The sequence below is a fragment of the Sander vitreus genome, chromosome 12 (assembly GCF_031162955.1).
Source record: "Sander vitreus isolate 19-12246 chromosome 12, sanVit1, whole genome shotgun sequence".
Lineage (NCBI taxonomy): Eukaryota > Metazoa > Chordata > Actinopteri > Perciformes > Percidae > Sander > Sander vitreus.
This window is the reverse complement of record NC_135866.1, coordinates 24,425,676-24,444,345: the sequence shown is the minus strand read 5'-3', so window position 1 is coordinate 24,444,345 and position 18,670 is coordinate 24,425,676. Positions and strand designations below refer to the sequence as shown.

General features: G+C 39.6%; 1 protein-coding gene across 6 annotated transcripts in view; it reads right to left on the bottom strand.

Annotated features, from left to right (window-relative positions):
- Positions 1-935: 935 nt before the first annotated feature.
- Positions 936-18,670, bottom strand: part of LOC144526998 (solute carrier family 12 member 7-like) — a 36,415-nt gene continuing 18,680 nt past the window's right edge. For 5 of the 6 annotated variants that reach the window (XM_078264804.1, XM_078264805.1, XM_078264806.1 and 2 more), the window contains 19 exons: positions 18,387-18,589; positions 18,041-18,208; positions 17,118-17,216; positions 16,857-16,914; positions 16,448-16,622; positions 15,103-15,221; positions 14,864-14,962; positions 14,615-14,734; positions 14,388-14,492; positions 12,157-12,325; positions 11,146-11,341; positions 10,545-10,714; positions 10,054-10,185; positions 9,663-9,770; positions 8,596-8,691; positions 6,507-6,676; positions 5,574-5,588; positions 5,115-5,248; positions 936-2,869 (listed from right to left, as the gene is read on the bottom strand). In XM_078264804.1, coding sequence (XP_078120930.1) covers positions 2,778-2,869; positions 5,115-5,248; positions 5,574-5,588; positions 6,507-6,676; positions 8,596-8,691; positions 9,663-9,770; positions 10,054-10,185; positions 10,545-10,714; positions 11,146-11,341; positions 12,157-12,325; positions 14,388-14,492; positions 14,615-14,734; positions 14,864-14,962; positions 15,103-15,221; positions 16,448-16,622; positions 16,857-16,914; positions 17,118-17,216; positions 18,041-18,208; positions 18,387-18,589 — 2,428 coding nt within the window. In that variant the 3' untranslated portion in view covers positions 936-2,777. The remainder of the gene's footprint in view (positions 2,870-5,114; positions 5,249-5,573; positions 5,589-6,506; positions 6,677-8,595; positions 8,692-9,662; positions 9,771-10,053; positions 10,186-10,544; positions 10,715-11,145; positions 11,342-12,156; positions 12,326-14,387; positions 14,493-14,614; positions 14,735-14,863; positions 14,963-15,102; positions 15,222-16,447; positions 16,623-16,856; positions 16,915-17,117; positions 17,217-18,040; positions 18,209-18,386; positions 18,590-18,670) is intronic. The other variant, XM_078264808.1, reaches the window with a different exon arrangement.

Genomic DNA, 18,670 nt, shown 5'->3' with positions numbered 1-18,670 from the left:
ATCTGCAAAACTTTGAATGATAAAACCTCCCACATTTGCATAAAATAAGATGTTAACCCATCATTTTCCCTTCTTGCTTTTCACGAGCCCTGTGACCTGTTTTAAACAATAACACTTGTGGTCATTGTCGTTTTTATGTGGATCCTGGCCACCATACAAGATTCCCATTGGTGAAACAATAAAGTGTCAAATTGGGTTAACTGTCCTGAATCTTAGCAAAAGACAGCCTGTACTTTTAAGTGTGCAAAGAGTACAGATTACAGACAGCACAGAAAGTAGCAGAGTTGTAGTTCAGAGAATGATCAGAGCATCAGACCGAGATTGTTGTTGTTGTTGTTCTGTGCGTGCTGACCCAGCTAACCGCTGTGCGGGACAAACAGGAAGCCATTTATCCAAGGCCAAGTTTCCCCAAAGCTTCTTACTGCAGCTCCAAGATTGTCTTTGTTCTTTTGTGAGCAAAGAGACAATGATGATTTTAGGATTAAATTGATTTTTGGAAACTAAGCATGGGCCAGTTATGTAAGAGATGAATACAATCCAGCTCAGCTCTCATCTGTGACAGAGCTTCTGGTATATGTTAGAATAGTGTAATAGTAATAATGGCAGATGCAACTATGTAAAAAAAAGAAGAGGGACAACAACAAATTGATTCAGATTTTGATGCTTTAAGTTTCAGTTACTGAACCATTACATGTTTAAAAGATGAGGACAATCAGAGAAATCACAGTAATCTACATCTGGCTGACCATTCATTCAGCTTTGTTTCCTTTGTATACGGACTTCCTGCTTTGATGTTTCCTGCCTTTTGTCTGTGTGTCTATATTTCATGTGATGTTATGGGAGTTCCCATCAAAGTCTGAATAAACACTTCTCACTGTGGGCCAGATCATTATGTGGGGCATATTTATAGGCACAAATGGTCCATAAAGCTCTGATAGAAATGGAAACTCAATAAAAATGCATTTATTGATTGTGAAGTCAAATTGACAGCAAAAGAGTCCTTCAAACGTAATCTTCAAAGCATTGATTTATTGTTGTCAAGATTTATTGCTGATGCTGTTATTTTGGTGAACAATTGATGGAAAAATCTGATATTATCTGGTGAATAATTGATCATAGTTAAACCGCAGCTTCCTACTTCAGCTTGTTTAGTTTATATCCCGACACATTTAAAGACTTAAGAAAAAAGTAATTTCTACGCACACAGAAACTAACTAAACTAGAAAATAACTATCACTCAACAAACAAGTCCTCCAAACCATACAACCATATAGGTCATGCAGTCCTACCCTTCAACACGACCTCATCAGGGCGTTTCATAAATTAGCGCCCCTAGCGGTGACAGGGATCACAACCCACAGGAGCATTTTCAGTCGTCATCTATACCATTGATTGTATAACAGAGAACGCAACAGTCGCGGTTTTAAACACATCGTTAACATTGTGAACTGGTCGTACTTTGGTCACATACAGGCACCAAAACAACTTAGTTTTAAAAAAATCGTAAGTTTAAAAAAAAAAAAAAAAAAAAGATTGTGGTTCGGGTTATAATCAGTACATTTGTTACGTTACTTCACTTTCGGTTACGCATGTGACGCAGAACGTGGCGTAGTTCCGATTGTTTCGTAAAGTAAAAAAAAAAAAAACATGCCTAAAACACTATAAGCACTGACAGACTGGGATATTAAATATTGGTCAGGTTTAAATTTCCTGCCTGAAATGTTTTTTTTTTTCTTCTTGGCACAAAGGCAACATTTATACTTTGCCATATGGATAATCGCAATTAGATGCAAAGAAAAGGCATATTGCACTCAGCTGCAATACTTTATGGCCGTGTTTGCGCTGTATCATCATTATTGCAATCTCTTTTGTGAATCAGTCCTTGAGACGGGGAAAATAGTTGCAAGTGATGCGCAATTCATGGTGCTATCAGTGGCCACGTTCACTTTTTCTTTGACACATTGTACTTAAAAATCTGTCATATTAATGGAAAATACTGTTATATTGGCTTCATGTTCATTTTCCTCATCATTGCATACTAGCATCCTTTGCTCCAATACAAACAAGTAAATCAAATACATGAACAAATACACTAACTCAACTAAAATGTACTAAAATTCTTAAATCACAAAAGCTGCATTTCCTCTGTTGCATTTTCACTATATGTTCCTTTTTGATCACTAATGTTATCTGTGACAAACAAAAACAGTTAATAAGCAATGTTCAAGACAATCTATAGATTACAATCAATACTGCCACATTTGCCCTGAAACTGTTACTTATACTAATCAATGGGACTTTGGCTTTAACCTCACTTACTGTGATGATGACAATGAGACAGTTGCCAGCTACCAGAATCAGTGAAATGCTAAAAATGACAATAAGCTGTAGTTTCCTGTTCTTTCCTCCAACAAATGCCTGGTGAAGCAGAATAACATGTTAAATTGAAATGGAAGCTCTTTCAGAAAACTGTTTATCTGAGGAAAGAACATCTCCACATCTCTCTATTCTCTCCACAGTGTATATACAGTACGTGGTAGAGTTAAGGAGCCCCAGGAGGAGGGGGTGTAGAGAGCCCTCTTTGTCCCCAAGTGATGCACTGAGCTCAGGCTGTGCTGCAGGTAGACTCCCCTTCACTTCGCAGCGATCATGGTCCTCCTTTTTTCTGTCTGACATCTTTGTCCATGTCTCATTGTCAAACCCCTGCCCTCTGGGGTCCTTCTGTCCAACAATGTTCCCTTCCAGCGCCCTGCCAAACAATTAGGAACCTCTTGGTGCTAGGAGTAGATGGTAATGACCTCCCGACCACCTCCACGAACCAACAGCACACGGTCTAGGCCATCCATCAGGACCTCCAGGAACTCCATATCTGAGAGACACATTCTGGTTAAGGACATACTGTACATTACAGCACCACATGCTGCTATTTTCAGATGTATCCACTGTTCAGAGCAGTTTTAAAAACCTCCATGACTGGGTGTGAAAAATGCTTCTGTCTGTGGTGGAATGTAACTAAGCACATTTACTCAAGCAATGTACTTAGGTACAAATTTAATGAGTTTGTACTCCACTTGAGTATTTCCATATATTCCATTTGATGTTACTTTTAACTTGTACTTCACTACATAGCCTAAGTGGTCTAAACTGTTGCAACACACAACGCCTGAAACTTTTGGTAATTTTGGGAAAATACACTTTTTCGCTCTCTTGCCGAGAGTTAGATGAGAAGATCAATAGCACTCTAATGTATGGTAAATATGAAGCTACAGCCAGCGGCCAGTTAGCTTAGTTTAGCATTAAAACTGAAAGCAGGGATAAACCAAGGGGGTAAGCGAGCATCCACAAAGCGTACCTCCTATGGAGACATTTTGATGCTAACAAGCCATCACCTGCAGTTAGCATTCCATTGACTGCCATTCATTTTGGCAGCGAATAACTTAACATCTGAAGCGTTTAAAAACTATTTGCCCATTGTTTATTTCTAAAGAAACACGACAATGTACAAAAGACGCTACTTTCGGTCGCATAGTAGATAAATTACCGTATAGTCAGGGGAAGCTCGCAGGCAGTTTTGACTCACATTAGTTAAAGTTTAATTACTAATGTTAACTAGCATTTTAGTTAGCAATAATTAGCCTGTGCCTATGTTATCTCCTTACATATACCTACGCTCTCCGTCTCTCGCTCAGCAATCACCGGAAAAGTGCTTCTAATAGACTCCACTGGTCTCCGTGGAAGTCTACGGCGTTGATTTGTCCATTAATGTTACTGTCTATGGAATAAACAGTTAGCCTGGCTGTGTCCAAAGTGAAAAAATATGCCTAATGGCTAAACCGGAATTGACAAAATGGCAGCTGATATTGGTAAAGGACACAAAAGAGACCAGAGGCGATGAGGAACATGGCCTCTTACTAACTCAATTAGCTTAGCTTAGCAATGAAGACTGGAAAGAAGGGAAAAACATCACGTCTGGCTCTGTCTAAAAAGGTAAAAATATCTGTCTGATATCACCTCAAAAGCTCTCTAATTAACATGTTGTGTCTTGTTTGTGTAATCCATATGCAAACCGAAGTGTAAAAACAACACGTTTTGGTTCATTACACATAACCCCTCACTCACTCAGTCTTCTTTACGCTTCATCTTTGTAAAATTAAACAACCGTGACATATCAGGTCAATTAGAGACCTCTAAAGGTGTGAGTGGGTGGAATTTGTTGACTTTGAGCATTATTATATTTTATTGAGTTTTTTCAAAGTTTACACCCTAACAACACATACACAACCAACCATGCACATAGCTCTTATCAGGATAACAGGATCTACATTCATGTACATGTACACACATAAACCTATACAAATGTACACACACATAAAACCTTGCTTAAGAGAGAGGAGGAAAGAAAAAAAGAAAAAAAAAAAGAAGAAAAAAACCCCTGCTTTTTACTTTAATCAATACAGTAGCATGAATCAGTTACTCGGTAGACCTCTGGATAGGAGATTCTCAAGGTATTTAGTAAATTGTCCCCCATAGTTTGTAGAAGCTCTGAATTGTGCCCTTGTAGGCGTATGTTAGTTTTTCCATGGCTAAGCAGTTGGAGAGGTTCTTAAACCATAATCCCACTGAAGGAGCCTCAGTGCTCTTCCATGAAGTAGCAATACAGTGTTTAGCCTGTAGTGAACATACACTGATTATTTTTTTTATAAGCACTTGACAGTCTTGTTTCAATTGGAAAAAGACCAAGGATGAAAATCTTAGGGCATAGAGGTAGCGTCACAAGGGTAATGTCAGACAAAGTCTGTATAACCTTTTCCCAGAATTCTCTAATTTTTGGGCAGTTCCACAGACAATGAAATAGAGTACCCTCTTCTAGGCCAGGCTAGCTGTTTACCCCTATTTCGAGTCTTTGTGCTAAGGTAAGCTATGCTAAACGCCTGCTGTCTCCAACTTGATTATTTTGGTACAGACATGAGAGTAGTATTGATTTTCTAATGTAACTATTGGCAAGAAAGCTAATCAGTGTATTTCCTAAAATCTTAAACTATTCTTTTAATATGAGAACTTTATTTGACTGACTGAATGACTCGTCAAATGACTGATTTACTGAAAAAGGATACAGTTGTCATCCCCTTTCTTGTTCTTCGGCGGCCCCGGCATGTTGAGCAAGACCAGCTGTGAATCACGGGATTTCTTGAGCACCGCCTCATTCAGCTTTACAGCTGTGTGCATCCTCCGCACATTGGACTGGCTACTACGTTAGACAACAGACATTAATCAGAGCATCTGTTATCCTGCAATCCCTTACAAAGTCAGAGGGCTGTTTCAGTATGATACTCTAAATCAGCAATCTACAGAAAGCACAGGATGTGTGATTGGGAATCTGATCATCTTGTAGGCAAATACAATACACAGACACATGAAGGTTTCATATGTGTCATCATGCACCCTGACATTCATGCAAATTGAACTGGTTATCTACCTTCACACAAGCATGCAAACAGACACTATTCTCACATTGCACATGCACAGAGAGTTCATGCACATGCAAGCAAAAAGTGAAAGATAAAGTGACTTACAGATTCTCCCACTCCCTTGAGGATTTGGAGCACAAAACAACATATTCATTCAACATTAACACAATAATAATGGCTTCTTAATTTGTTCGATCATCTAGATGTAAAGAGGTCTTGGAAAATTAGCCCTCCACTGCAATAAAACAGTATTGGCAAATTACATATAAAAACACGCAAGCCAATAGCAAAATGATTGAATGCAGTTAAAGGACCAGTGTGTAGAATTTAGTGCCGTCTAGCGGGGAGGTTACTAACTAACTGAATGCCCCTTCCCTCACCCTTTCCTTTCCAAGCGTGTAGAACGTGCATGGAGGCCTTCAGGACCTTCAAAATGTGAAAGCCCATCTCTAGAGCAAGTTTTTGGTTTGTCCATTCTGGGCTACAGTAGAAACATGGTGGTGCAACATGGCGAGCTCCCTATGTAGATATGAAGGGCTCATTCTAAGCTAACAAAACTCAAAGACTTTTAGTTTCAGCTGATTATACACTAATGAAAACATCATTTTGATTGTTATATTCCATTTCTGCCAATACAACCTACTAAATCCTACACACTGATCCTTTAGGAGGACAATCCCTAGATCATATACATTAAGATGTGACCAATTAGTGCTGAATTTTCTAAAATTAGAGCAATTCAGAAGGATTTTAGCCTTTCACAGCCTCTTGATAGCTACAAATACAAATCTATCACTAATGGTGTTGGAGCTAAGTGCAGTACAACAGCACCATATATGAATACACACAATACATATAATAGCAATAATGATAAAAGTACAATATATTAAAATAACATTAAAAATAACTAACTTAAACAAATAAATCACATTTAGTGTTGAGTTGAATATAAACATAATGTTTGACATGTTGGGCACTATAACAAATATCAGGAAGTGTATCTTTACGATGTTTTGCAGCAAAGCTGAATCTACTTACGGTCTCATATTAAACATGTCTTTAACTCCCATGCCTTCTCTTTGTCTGTTCCTCTCATTGACCAGTTTGTCTTTGGTCCAGGTCATGTGGACACGATCTGGTGTGGCACCTGCAGCTTTGTCATTCATTTTAGAATGAGACGCCGTGTTCCGGTCGTGGATCAACTGGGCCTAAACAAAGGACAGGTCAGATGATAAAAAGACATTTTGGCCATTGTAGTTTTCAGCCATGTTAGATCCTTGTTATTTCTATTAATAAAACTTAAAAAAATTCCAATTGGATTTCCAATTATATCCTTTCTAGTAAAGGCCTAACTCAAAAAATCAAACTCCCATTGGTGGCTTTGGGGAAACACCATAGACTGTATAAAAGAAGTGGATGTAGCCTTCGAGTCTGAACAGTGAAGCCACTGCACAAGTGCTTTAAACCTGTATTTTTTCTAATGGCCAGCAGGAGGCGACTCCAATGGTAGCAAAAAGAAGTCCGCTTGTATAGAAGTCTATGAAAAAATGACCCTACTTCTCACTTGATTTGTTACCTTAGTAAACATTTTCTTAATGAGTTTATGGCCTCAATTGCTAGTTTCAAGTCTTCTTTAATACAACATGTTAATTTAGTAAATGATGGTCCCATTTAGAGTAAAATAGACGATAAAGCAGGGATGCTTAGGACGTGGCTACCTTGTGATTGACTAGACGCTACCTGAGCAACCAGCCAATCAAGATAGAGGCGCAGCAAAGCGTATCTATGGCACTCTATGGATTCAAATAGCCGTGAACCTGTTTTTGGGTGTTGCTCATGTTTTGTCTTAGAACTCTGACCCTTTAACAGTGTGTTTTCATTCAGTTCATGAAAGTCAATAGTTACATTTGTGTTTGATTGTACCAAAAGAAACTTTAGGGAGTCTGCTGTTCATTTAACTACATTAAGTACAAGTACATTTTGCTGTAAGCCTGTTTTTCGCTAGCTAAAATTTTCATTCCAATTAATATCACAGTTAATGTGAATTATGGCTTGCTAACCAAGCTGGCAAGCTAGTGCTAGCATTAGCTGATAACATAGCTTCATATGGTCAATTCTGTCTCCAAAGAAACAAAATGGAGACCATAATGCCAAAGTCAAACCTTTAAAACAGTAGTCTACAAACCATTGGGTGACATCACTGTGGCTAGTGTATGCTAAACACTAATATGATTTTACTACTTCTCTCAAAATAAAACAAAACTATTCTGATTCTACATTTCTGTTCAGTAGTGATCTTTCTTTTTTTTTTACTAAGCATTAGTGGGAATTTTACCACAAAGCAATATGTTACTGCAAATATGTCATTGCTTTACAATTATGAGGGACATGAAAATATGACCACAAGAGGATATGAAGACAAATTATTTAAATGTAGGTGTAGTTATTTTTAGGGCTGTCAGGTAATAGACAGGTTTATGGTGATGACACAGTAAACCTGCTCTGTTTAGGATGCAGAGTCTGATTTTCACTATGTTGTGCTGTGCATAATAATGTGTGTGACAATAATAAACTTTCATGATAAACTTTAGCCTAAAACAGACAAACTAAACACGTCACAATATCAGTGATAAGAGACAAGAGGGGGAAAATCCAGACCATACTTGAGGATTGCAATCACTACTGGCTAGTAACAACAGGATGGGGATCCTGAAGGACCCAAAGCTCTGTTGCTATAAACCATAAACATCATAAACTTCATAATTGTGTGTTAGAATCTCTAAGGGAATGGATGTAATGGTAAGTAACTGATAACTGGATTGAGTCTCATGTAGACCTCCAGTACTGGGAGTTGGGTACACAAAGGCACTCAGTGAGGAATCTGTCTGCCTCTAGTGGCAGCTTTTGGTCTCTACGTCTCTGCCCCCTCAGCATCTACAATACAGTGAATGAAGGGAAGACAGAAAACATTGAGGCTGAACCTTCTATCTCTAAATTCAGCTTATGGTGACAGCACGGTCTAAAAGCATTGCAGTTGGATTAGGATGCCAGAAAGCATGGCATGGTAAATGGAGGGACCAAAGGCGTAATGGTCAGCTACTACGGGCCGTTTGGTCGCTGGGACTACCTTATCCTCTGGTATGCACAGGGTGTTGGAGGAGGGGTCACCTGGCGAATTCTTCCTTTTTATGGAGCTGCGGGATACATCTGTGATGCTCTGAATCTGATCACAAAGCCAGGTTAGGATAAGGGGAAGAGTTCAAAGGTCAACAACAGCAGAACAGACCAAGACGAGTTATGTTACACCTTTCTCTTGGGCGGAGGACAACTACATCAGTATAGTACAGCTGTAATATATTTGTTTAGTTTGTTATAGCATTTCTATATCATGTCTTAAAGTGTAAACATTGCACCTGAATATTTCAAAATGGAATATAACGTTATTTGTTCGAGTATGGACTTTACAAAGTAGACATTTTTAGTGTGTTTTACAGTGTTGTGGACAGTGTTAAAGGGATAGTTCAGATTTTTTGAAGTGGGGTTGTATGAGGTACTTATCCATAGTCAGTGGATTACCTACAGTAGATGGCGGTTGGCCTGCCCCCAGTTTGGAGAAGCAGTCAGGAGTACTGACACAGAAGCAAAGCAATGTACTGCTGTGGACGGGGGCATCAATAAAACATATTTTAGCCACCCAAAAAAATCTATATCAGTTCAAGTGTACGATATTTTTATAATATTTTCACTACTTTACCTTGCCGTCAGCCAGCCTTTTTCCAATGGGGATGCTATGCTCTATTCAAAGCCACCAGACTCCTTTGACAAATTTTACCTTGCAGAACTGTCAGAAGTCTACTGCTGCCTCGGTCGGTTAGTTAGTTTGTTATTGTGTGACTTTGGTGAATCCAAAATTAACCGACCACCATCTACTGTAGTTATCACACTGACTATTGGGTAAGTACCTCATACAACCCCACTTCAAAATATCCAAACCATTTCCTTAAGTTTGTCTTGCTAACATTTCAATTGAATTAAATGTGTCAATACTTGCATATAACATTACACAACAAATACAGTTTTGTAACTCCTAGATAAAACATCTTGCTATTGTTGTTTAGAACGTGTCCAAATGTGTGTGTAATGACATGTATGATTTGTATTAGTGCAAATGTTATAACATGAGTGTCACGGTACCTCTCTCTCCCTCTCAGTGCGGGACAGCTGCATCTGTTTAAGCATTTGAGACCTCTGCTCCATCACCAGCGTCTTCTCATAGGTGAAGGCTGAGATGTCACTTTCATGCTTGAGGGACAAAACATTTGCAATTTCAGAGTTGTATACAGACTTATAAAAATACAGTCATTCAATTTATTTGCTGTGGCTAATGTTCCAAGGCAAATTTCTTGTAAGTGTTACTTACTTGGCAATAAATCATTTTCTGATTCTGATTTCTGATTGTGATAGAGCAGTATAAAGTCAACAGGTCAGTTTCAGTATGTTGCTCAAGGACAGGTTAGACTACCACCTGGATCAACCATTCATTAGATAGAAAAAAATGAATTGACTGAATTGCAAATAGTCTCACCATCTCCACAACCTCCACCACCGCATCCAGGCGTAGCTGGTAGAGAAACATCTGGAGGTCTTTCTTCATCTGGATGGAGTTGTCGTCCATGTGGGCCACCGTGAAGATTCGCATTTGACACTTCCTCCATACCTGCAGAAATAGGAAATGTATCAGCTGCTGGTTACACACAGCTAAGCTGCCAATGCAAGAGCACTAAATCCCATCTGGGATCTAGGTGGAACACGAGAGCAGGGAACTTTAGCAATTTAGGCTGCTATGTGAGGCATTAAGCATTACACCTTCCATTTTCTTTATTAATGTTAATGTGAAGACTGGCAGCTTCTACAGTAAAAACTAATTGTGTGAAAAAAAGTGTGTACGTCAATGGAAAATAGAGGATCCAATCTGTCGATATACTGTATAGAAGACTACTTCACTGCAAACTGCTAAAAACAAGGAAATAGGAAATGACAACATACACACACACACACACACACACACACACACACCTTGTGTTGACTAAGTAAAAATGGCAGCAGCATGAGCAGTCCACCATCATGCACGATCCACCACACATCAATGGTCCCCCCCTTCAGACGCTCCTGGTTACCAGGGAAATGGTCAATGTTCTTAGCAACCAGCAAAGCCTGTTGAGCTGCCGTCGTCTCTCTTACGGTTTCTGTGGAGAGAGAGAGAGAGAGAGAGCGAGAGAGAGAGAGAGAGAGAGAGCGAGAGAGAGCGAGAGCGAGAGAGGGAGATTAAAGGACAATTCCGGTGCAAAACAAACCTAGGGGTTAATAACAGATGTGTACCCACTCGATCGCTCTCTGGGACATGTTTTCATGCTAATCGAATGTGTTTGTAGCTTGAAACAAGCTAGCGCGGACCGCTAATTAGCTTACAACGCTAGTATTTGGGGCACAGGGAAAGTAAAAACAAATTGCTTATTATACCACTAAAAAGGCCCTTCAGCATAGCACATTTTTGGCTAAGTCCTGGATCTTCCCAATCCTACCTACAGCACCTTTAAGTTTCATGTTCTTAATACTGTAGAAATGTATGCTCTGATTTTGTCACACCCTTCCTTCACGACACTCCTGTGTAGTTTACCTATAAAGTTCCTCCTTGCGGAGGAGTCCCGGGCTTGTCCCCAGCCTGCTGGCCAGGCCATCAGGACAGCGTTGTGTTTCATTCCCCCCAGTCCTGCTGACTGGATGAGCAGGGAGAAACCGTCTCTCAGATTGGATGACGCCACCACATGGGAGAAACCCTTCATCTTCTCAGCAGCCATCGCTGCTTTTAAGTTCTGCAGGGACCAAAAGGACCAAAACAAAGGAGAGGGAAAGGACAATAAAATGGTTTCAGATTATGAATTGGGCACAATATTTTGAGTTGCTTGTATAAAATGGGAGCATCTTTTCTACATGTAACCTGTATAAATAACCATGCATGAAATCAGGTGAATATGTAAGGTGAACATAAGCAGCATTACCAGGTTGCCCCATGATTACTTCATTTGGATTGTGGCATGGTAGCTTTCAGTCTTATTTTAGTGTGCAATTTGCATGCTCTCCCAGTATTTCCTCTAACAGTCTGCTGTAGTATTCTGTAATATCCAGAATTATTGTTTTAAGCAGGGTTTTTCCTCCATAGAGGAATTTTTGGCCAGCCCCAAAGGAAAATCACCAGCACCAAGATGACAAGAATTGAGAATAAAATTCAAGCAAGCAATTCAAATCCTCTCTAAATGTGTTTAAGAGCAATTTACCAAACAACCTATTGAACAAGCAGAACATAAACTTGAATATGAGAGCTAATCTCAATTTTATCTCCAGAGTCAGGCTGTACCGGACTCTCCCGGCGATTCATTCAAATATTTATATTTTTTTTTAACCAGTTTTGTTAATTGGGGTTTTATTTACTCAAGCATTATATACATTTTTGCTTATCCCCCCCAAAGGCCCATTTTGAGCCAGGAAAACCCTGTTAAGGAATTCATCAGAAGAGACTGCTTGTCGTGATACCTCTAAATAGATACCCATAACCTCTATGCTGGAAAATACTGGACACCCATGCAGAGGACTAAACGGGCAGAGCAGATGACTGAACAAATGGACAAACCTGCTCTCCAGTCTTGACATCATTTCCGCGGGTCATGTAGGTTCCCTCCAGGACTGAGCAAACGATGGTCAGCCCTCTTCCTGCTTTGAGCTGCGTGGTAAAAGACAAGAGACGAGGGTGTTTCACCTTCAGGTCGGAGTCCAACTTACACAACACCAACAGCTGAGGCCTGACGAGAGAGAAAAAATGTAAATAGTAAAAGAAACTAAAATAAAGTGAATACAAACTAAGCATTAAAGGTCCCATGACATGGTGCTCTTTGAGGGTAGGGGGGGCTTTGACCAACTGCCACTTTGCGCGTTTGAAAGCCATGATGCCTCTCTCTCATGGGTGGGCCAAATTCTCTGGGCGGGCCAAGCAGAGACAGGGGAGGTAACCTTTTAATGTTAAAAAAAAACTCATAAAGTGAAATTTCATGCCATGGGACATTTAAGAATCAAATATAGACAATGTACAGTATGATAAAAATGTAAACCACTTACATTTTTAGTACATTGTATGAGTGGAAACTCATACAATATATAGTACTCAGCATTTTGGAAAAACAAGATATATAAAAAGGGAAAGTGTGCTGATTTTACACATCAAAATCTGTTTACAGGTCTTGGGAGTACCACTGCATGTACATATGTGGAAAGCCTTTTGTGTCTCGAGAGGGAGCCGTGTGAAATCTGATAAATGTCCTCAAGTGATGTCACCTGAGTCAGCACGTTTAAAAATGAAAAAGATCAGGGGCCTCATGTATAAACGTTGCGTACGCTGGTTTTCATGGACACTTTGTGATGTATAACAAATTAACTTGACGTGAGAATGTGCGGGCCGTCCGCAAAGTCTTTTCTGGCTCTGTAACGGGGCAAATTCTAACTGAAAAGTGAAACATTACAAAATAAAGTTTGTTTATTAGTTAAGTTAGTTTGTTCGTGGATGATTTGTAGGCTATGTAAGTGAACAAGGTGTACCCGGTCCACCAAACACTGGGCCGTCTTGACGGTCTTAATTCTGCACATATTTCTGTTGCTGTAGTCCTATTTACTATTTCATTATTTCATCCATGCGTGGCGCAGCGGATCCGTGTGCACTGTCACCTGCCGTGGAGACGCTGGCCTCACTAACCTCTCCTCCTCTGAGTCGGGTCTCCCTCACGCTGGACTAACGCGTAGAAAATGGCATTACATCAGTGAGTTCAAACTGCTTATTGTGCGTAATTTGGACTGACACTGAGATGCATGTTGTTTGGGAACTGGTGTGGCGCTGCCACTATTCTCTTGATTTGAAATCAGCTTTGAAATTTTTTTTATTTCTGCCATGGTTCGGTGCATTCATCGCCCGGTCACCATTTGCCACTCTGGGCATTTTCTTTTATTGCTTATCCAAGATGACAAAACTACAAACAAAAAAACCCCAAAAATTCTCGCCTCCACCCCTGTGATCAGCACCTCAAGTCGGTGAAGATTTTTTTCCGTCTGCAGAGGTATTACCCGTTGTGATTGGACAAAGAATGACGTCGGGGGCGCAGTTATAGTCATTTCCATATTAATTTATGGGAGGAGGCTGCGCAGTCTTTTATACGTGAGGCCCCTGGGGGGTGTGAAAGAAGTCACATTTATCACAATTATCAGACCTCTGTAAATGTATTTATTTATTTTGCCTGTGAAGCACTTTGTGACTCTCTATGATATATGCTGCTATATGAATACACTTTACTTATTTAATTATAGCCTGCTATTCATCTCTGCTGGAAATTAGCAGCTCGAGGCTACATTACTCACAACTATCATATCAAACGTGAATCTCAGACTGAACTGACAGCAGTTGCGCTGCTTTGTGGGTAATGTAGGCGACAAGTTTAGACAAACAAGGATGATACATGGAATAAAAAAGATGATATCCCTGCTTCCGCTGCATCAATTTTGATCCTTTTCTTTCTTTTTATCTGTCCACTCCGACATGAGTCCGACGATGTTACTGTGCTATGCTAAATTGCTGCCGTATTTTATTCAATCGTTTACTTTATTTAACATCAACATTTTGCTGATTTTTGGAAACTATTTTGAACATATATTCAATGAAAAATACAGAGACTTTTATTTAAAAAGCAACCTCATAAGCAATACAGGCACAATAAGAAATAAAGATCCCTGAATAGTAGTTTTGTGCATCCTATCCCCTGGTTTCATCATGATTTAAGCAAATCAAATAAACAAAAAAACATACATTCTCACACATCTCACCTCCAGTTTTTGGTGTGTAGTGGTGCTTCCTCCAGACGGATGAGAGCATAGCGTGCTGCATTCAAGGACAGACCTCTGATCCCATCACCCCATTCCTTCACTGCCCTGCAAACAAAAGGTCCAAAAAAGGAAAGTTTCACCTCTTTTACAAATGTTTAAGAACAGAATAGACATTCAAATCTGGCGTAAAAGACTCTCTAGACCAAGACCTAAAACCCCAAACTCACCCTCTGTACTCAATGTACTTGTAGATACAGCCAGCTATCACCATGGCAACCAGGGCATAGTACCAGGAGCAGATGAACATGAGAGAGAGACACAGACTCATCCCTAAGAAGGAGAGGGTCCTACAGGACACACACACACACACACACACACACACACACACACACACACACACACACAGTTACAATTTTACAACATCTTACATAAAATGTGAAGGATTTATTTAGAGTTTAGTTGGAAGCTGTTCTTACCAGTGATAGAACTTGAAGCGAGGTCTCCAGTTGGGCGTACGGAGCAAAGTCTGAACAGCACAGGCCAGGTTAACAAACAGATAGCACATGAGGAAAAACCTGAACGGACACAAATGGAAATGATCATTAAAGAGAGGACTGTAATCAAACTGGCAAGAAAAGTAACACAGACTGAAAGCATAGAGATAGGAAGTAGATCTATCTTCTTTCAGTATTTTCTACAGTGTTAAACCACGTACATGGAGAGGATGGGGGCCACGGCATCCAGAGAAGCGATTAGGATTCCTATCTCACAGATCCCAACTGTCAGCAGCAGAGCCCAGGTGGGCTCACCATTAGCCTTCCCATGACCAAAGATCTGAGAAAGACAAAAACAGAGAGAGGTAGGATGATACAGTACTGCAGAAAACTGCCACTACTTAGTCCATTAGTCGAGTAATCGTCGTTTTGGTCTTAGTCGACTAAGATTTATTTAGTCCATTAGTGATTTCTTTGTGATTTTTTTTATGCTGAATTACTTATTTTCCTAAAAACTCTCTGGGGGTTTTGGTTTGAATCTTTTCTATATGATATCGTTTATCTAAAGATTGATTATTTATTTCAGTCATTATTATGCAAAACACCAGAGAAAGCATTGTGAAGACATAACATTAAGATCTAGGGATTTTTGATGGGTATTTTTATTTCCGTACTATTTTTTGACATTGTATCGACTAAACAGTTATTCCTTTTTCCTTCTAGGAAAATGCATTAAACACGTCTTTTAGACCTCTAGGATATACATAATTGGCCTTATGAAAGAGCACTTTTGTATTCTTATCTTAAATCTTTTTTTCTGTGATGTTTGTTCGTACAAGTCAGATTCACCAAACGTTTCGTAAATCGCTTATTTCAGCCTGTTGGATGTCACCTGTTTAGGAGGAGTTGCCCAGATCCCCAGTCTGGATCAACAACAGTTCATTTCTAGGATAATCACTGGAACAACCAGCCAACCAAGCATTTTATAACTTCATTTTGTGTCACGTTTGTGAGAATTTACACAATAAAGTTGTGAATAACAAATGGTTAAACTTGAAGGTATCTACATAAGAGTGACATGACACTGTCATGAACGCGTCATAAACAGTATAAACAAGCCATAAACGTTTATGACATAACGCTTCTGTCAGACAGTGTCATTCGGTTTTTGTCATGACAAGTTAGGGTTAGGGTTAGAGTTCATGTGTCATGACACTCTTATGTAGATACCTTCAAGTAAAGTGTTACTAAACAAATATTGGGAACCAAGCAGACGGCCCATTCAGAACAGGCACGTGCTCCAAACAGGCACTAGTGCACCAGTGTTACTAAAAAGTACTAAACAATTGTGCATCTGTCAACAACGTGTACTCAAAGCAGCACTGTACTGTGACAGAAATAAAGAGAGAATGGTTTGATTTAAAGATAGAGGCCAAAAAAACATCTTTATAACGCAAAGCCTAATAACCAAATAAAGTAATATAGTCATTTAGTGTTTGGGTGATGCTTTATTGTAAAAGCACACAGGACTGTAACAACAAAAACAAAGATCTATCTAACACTGACCTGTAGGAACGGGATGACGCCATCCCGAGCGATGGCCTGCAACAGCCGGGGGGCGCCAGTGAGGCTCTGCAGCCCCGCCCCACAGCAGGAGAAAAACGAGCCAATCACAATCACCCAGGGTGACGGCCAGGCCAGAATACCAATTACTGGATTCTTCTGTACTGAGTAACCAAACCTGAAACACCCACAAGCACGCATACAATATAATATGTGTACTGTACAGTATACTTGGTATACTATGAGAAGCAGTGTGAGCCACGTCACAGACATATTTTCATTCAACACCAATGATTCTGTCTCTAAAAACCACTGCTTAAATAAAAAACGTGTGATCACCTACTAGCTGTAAAACGTCAGCCTGCCACCATTTAATTCTCTAAAATGACGTCAATAAAAAAAATACTCTTACTTGTCTCTCAGTACCACTCCTTCAATACAGGCTCCAAACAAGACCACACAGGAGATGTCTGAGCATGAAGTTAAGATAGAAATACTTACACTTTGTATTTACTTTGCAGTAACAAACGTGATCTGTTACATTACAACACAAATAAATACAAACATAACTGGCAGTGTTGCTGCTCTCTGTCATCAACTGATATACCTCCTACATGCACATGCTGGTTTGTACTATACTGTGTAGATATCTCTATCAGAGTCTAGAGGATACAGATGAAAGACGTGGTGACAATAGCCATTATGGTTCCTATTGGGATGGACCTCTGGGCATCCCTGAGATCACCAGACCTATTAGAACCAGCCATTATACCTAAAATAAAACACATAGGACATACACATTAGAGTCAGTTTTGGAGGAAGTATTAAGAGCCTTTACTTATGAGAAAATACCAATACCACAGTGTGAAAATACTCAATTACAAGTCAGAGTCCTGCATTTATAGTTTTATTTAAAGGGTTATTCTTGTCAAATTTGCACAAACTGTCATTATATCCTGACAGTACTACATGAAACGGATAATCTTTGAAAAATTTCACCTTCAGATGCTCCTAATGTTAGAAGGGAAACAACCAATCAGATTCATGGAGTCTCTAAGGCAGTGTCAATGACTGCTCGTGGAATGCGAACAAACTGCTAAACTAGATAACGATCAAATATAAATCAAGATTATTTTCCTTCGGACACGGTGCAATCTTGCAAGTGCCATTAGGAGCACCAGGAATAGGCAGAGGAACATGATTTCTTTTAATTCTGGTATTACAGAATATCTGTCTAATGCATGGGATGGTAATGTCTCATGTCAGTATGTCAGTTGCCTTCAATTTGATTGTGAGCAACTGCAAATTAACAATTTCCCTGAGGGGATCAATAAAGTATTCTGATATAGTGAAAATTACAGCAAATATGACAACAAGTAATTTTAAATAAACGTTACCAACTGCAGCTTTAAGTAAAAGTACATAAGCATTAAAAGCAAAATGTAACTCGAAAGTAAATGTACTCATCTCGTATAACTGCTCTTTTCAGAGTTTTAATATGTAACGTATAATTTAGTTTCCTATCACAATCATTTATTATTGTTATAATCTTAGACTCCTAACATTCTAACTCATATTTGTTGGTATTTTATCTACCTGTGACAGAGGGGAAGTATATTCCCACCAGCAGAGTGAAGTATGTGGCGATGTCATTGAAGACGTAGGGCTTATTCATGTCATTGGACGTGCCCTGGGCTTCTACTGAAAGCTGGTCTTTCTTCTCTATGAGCATACCAGCTGGACCATAGTCGCCCCACAGGTTGTCTAACAGAAAGACACAAAAGCATTATCAGCTGGATGAACAGTAGGATGCATTCTCTGGGGCAATGGATATCTTGTGAACAAAGTTGATCATTCGGCCTGAAGGTGGCACAAGATGAAATTATACTGGACTTTATCTCCATGAAAGAAAGCTCAGAATCCTTCCTCTCCTCTTTCTCACCTTTGATAACTCCGCTCAGAAGCCCGGGTATGGCCCGTATCTCTGTCAGGTTGTTTAAGTCGAAGTATTCATCACAGGTTGCGTTGCTGTCGCAAAAGAGGCTCCATAGGTCTGTGAACTCGATTTTGTTTTTCACAACCTTTGTCTTTGCACAGGTTTCAAACATTTCATTCTTCAGAGATCGGTTTCCCAACAGACAGACACTTTAAAAGAAGAGAGAAAAGTGTAGTTTAGTTGGATGGAAGCTGATGTATCTGTTGTGGTAGATGGAGCTCTGGTTCTCT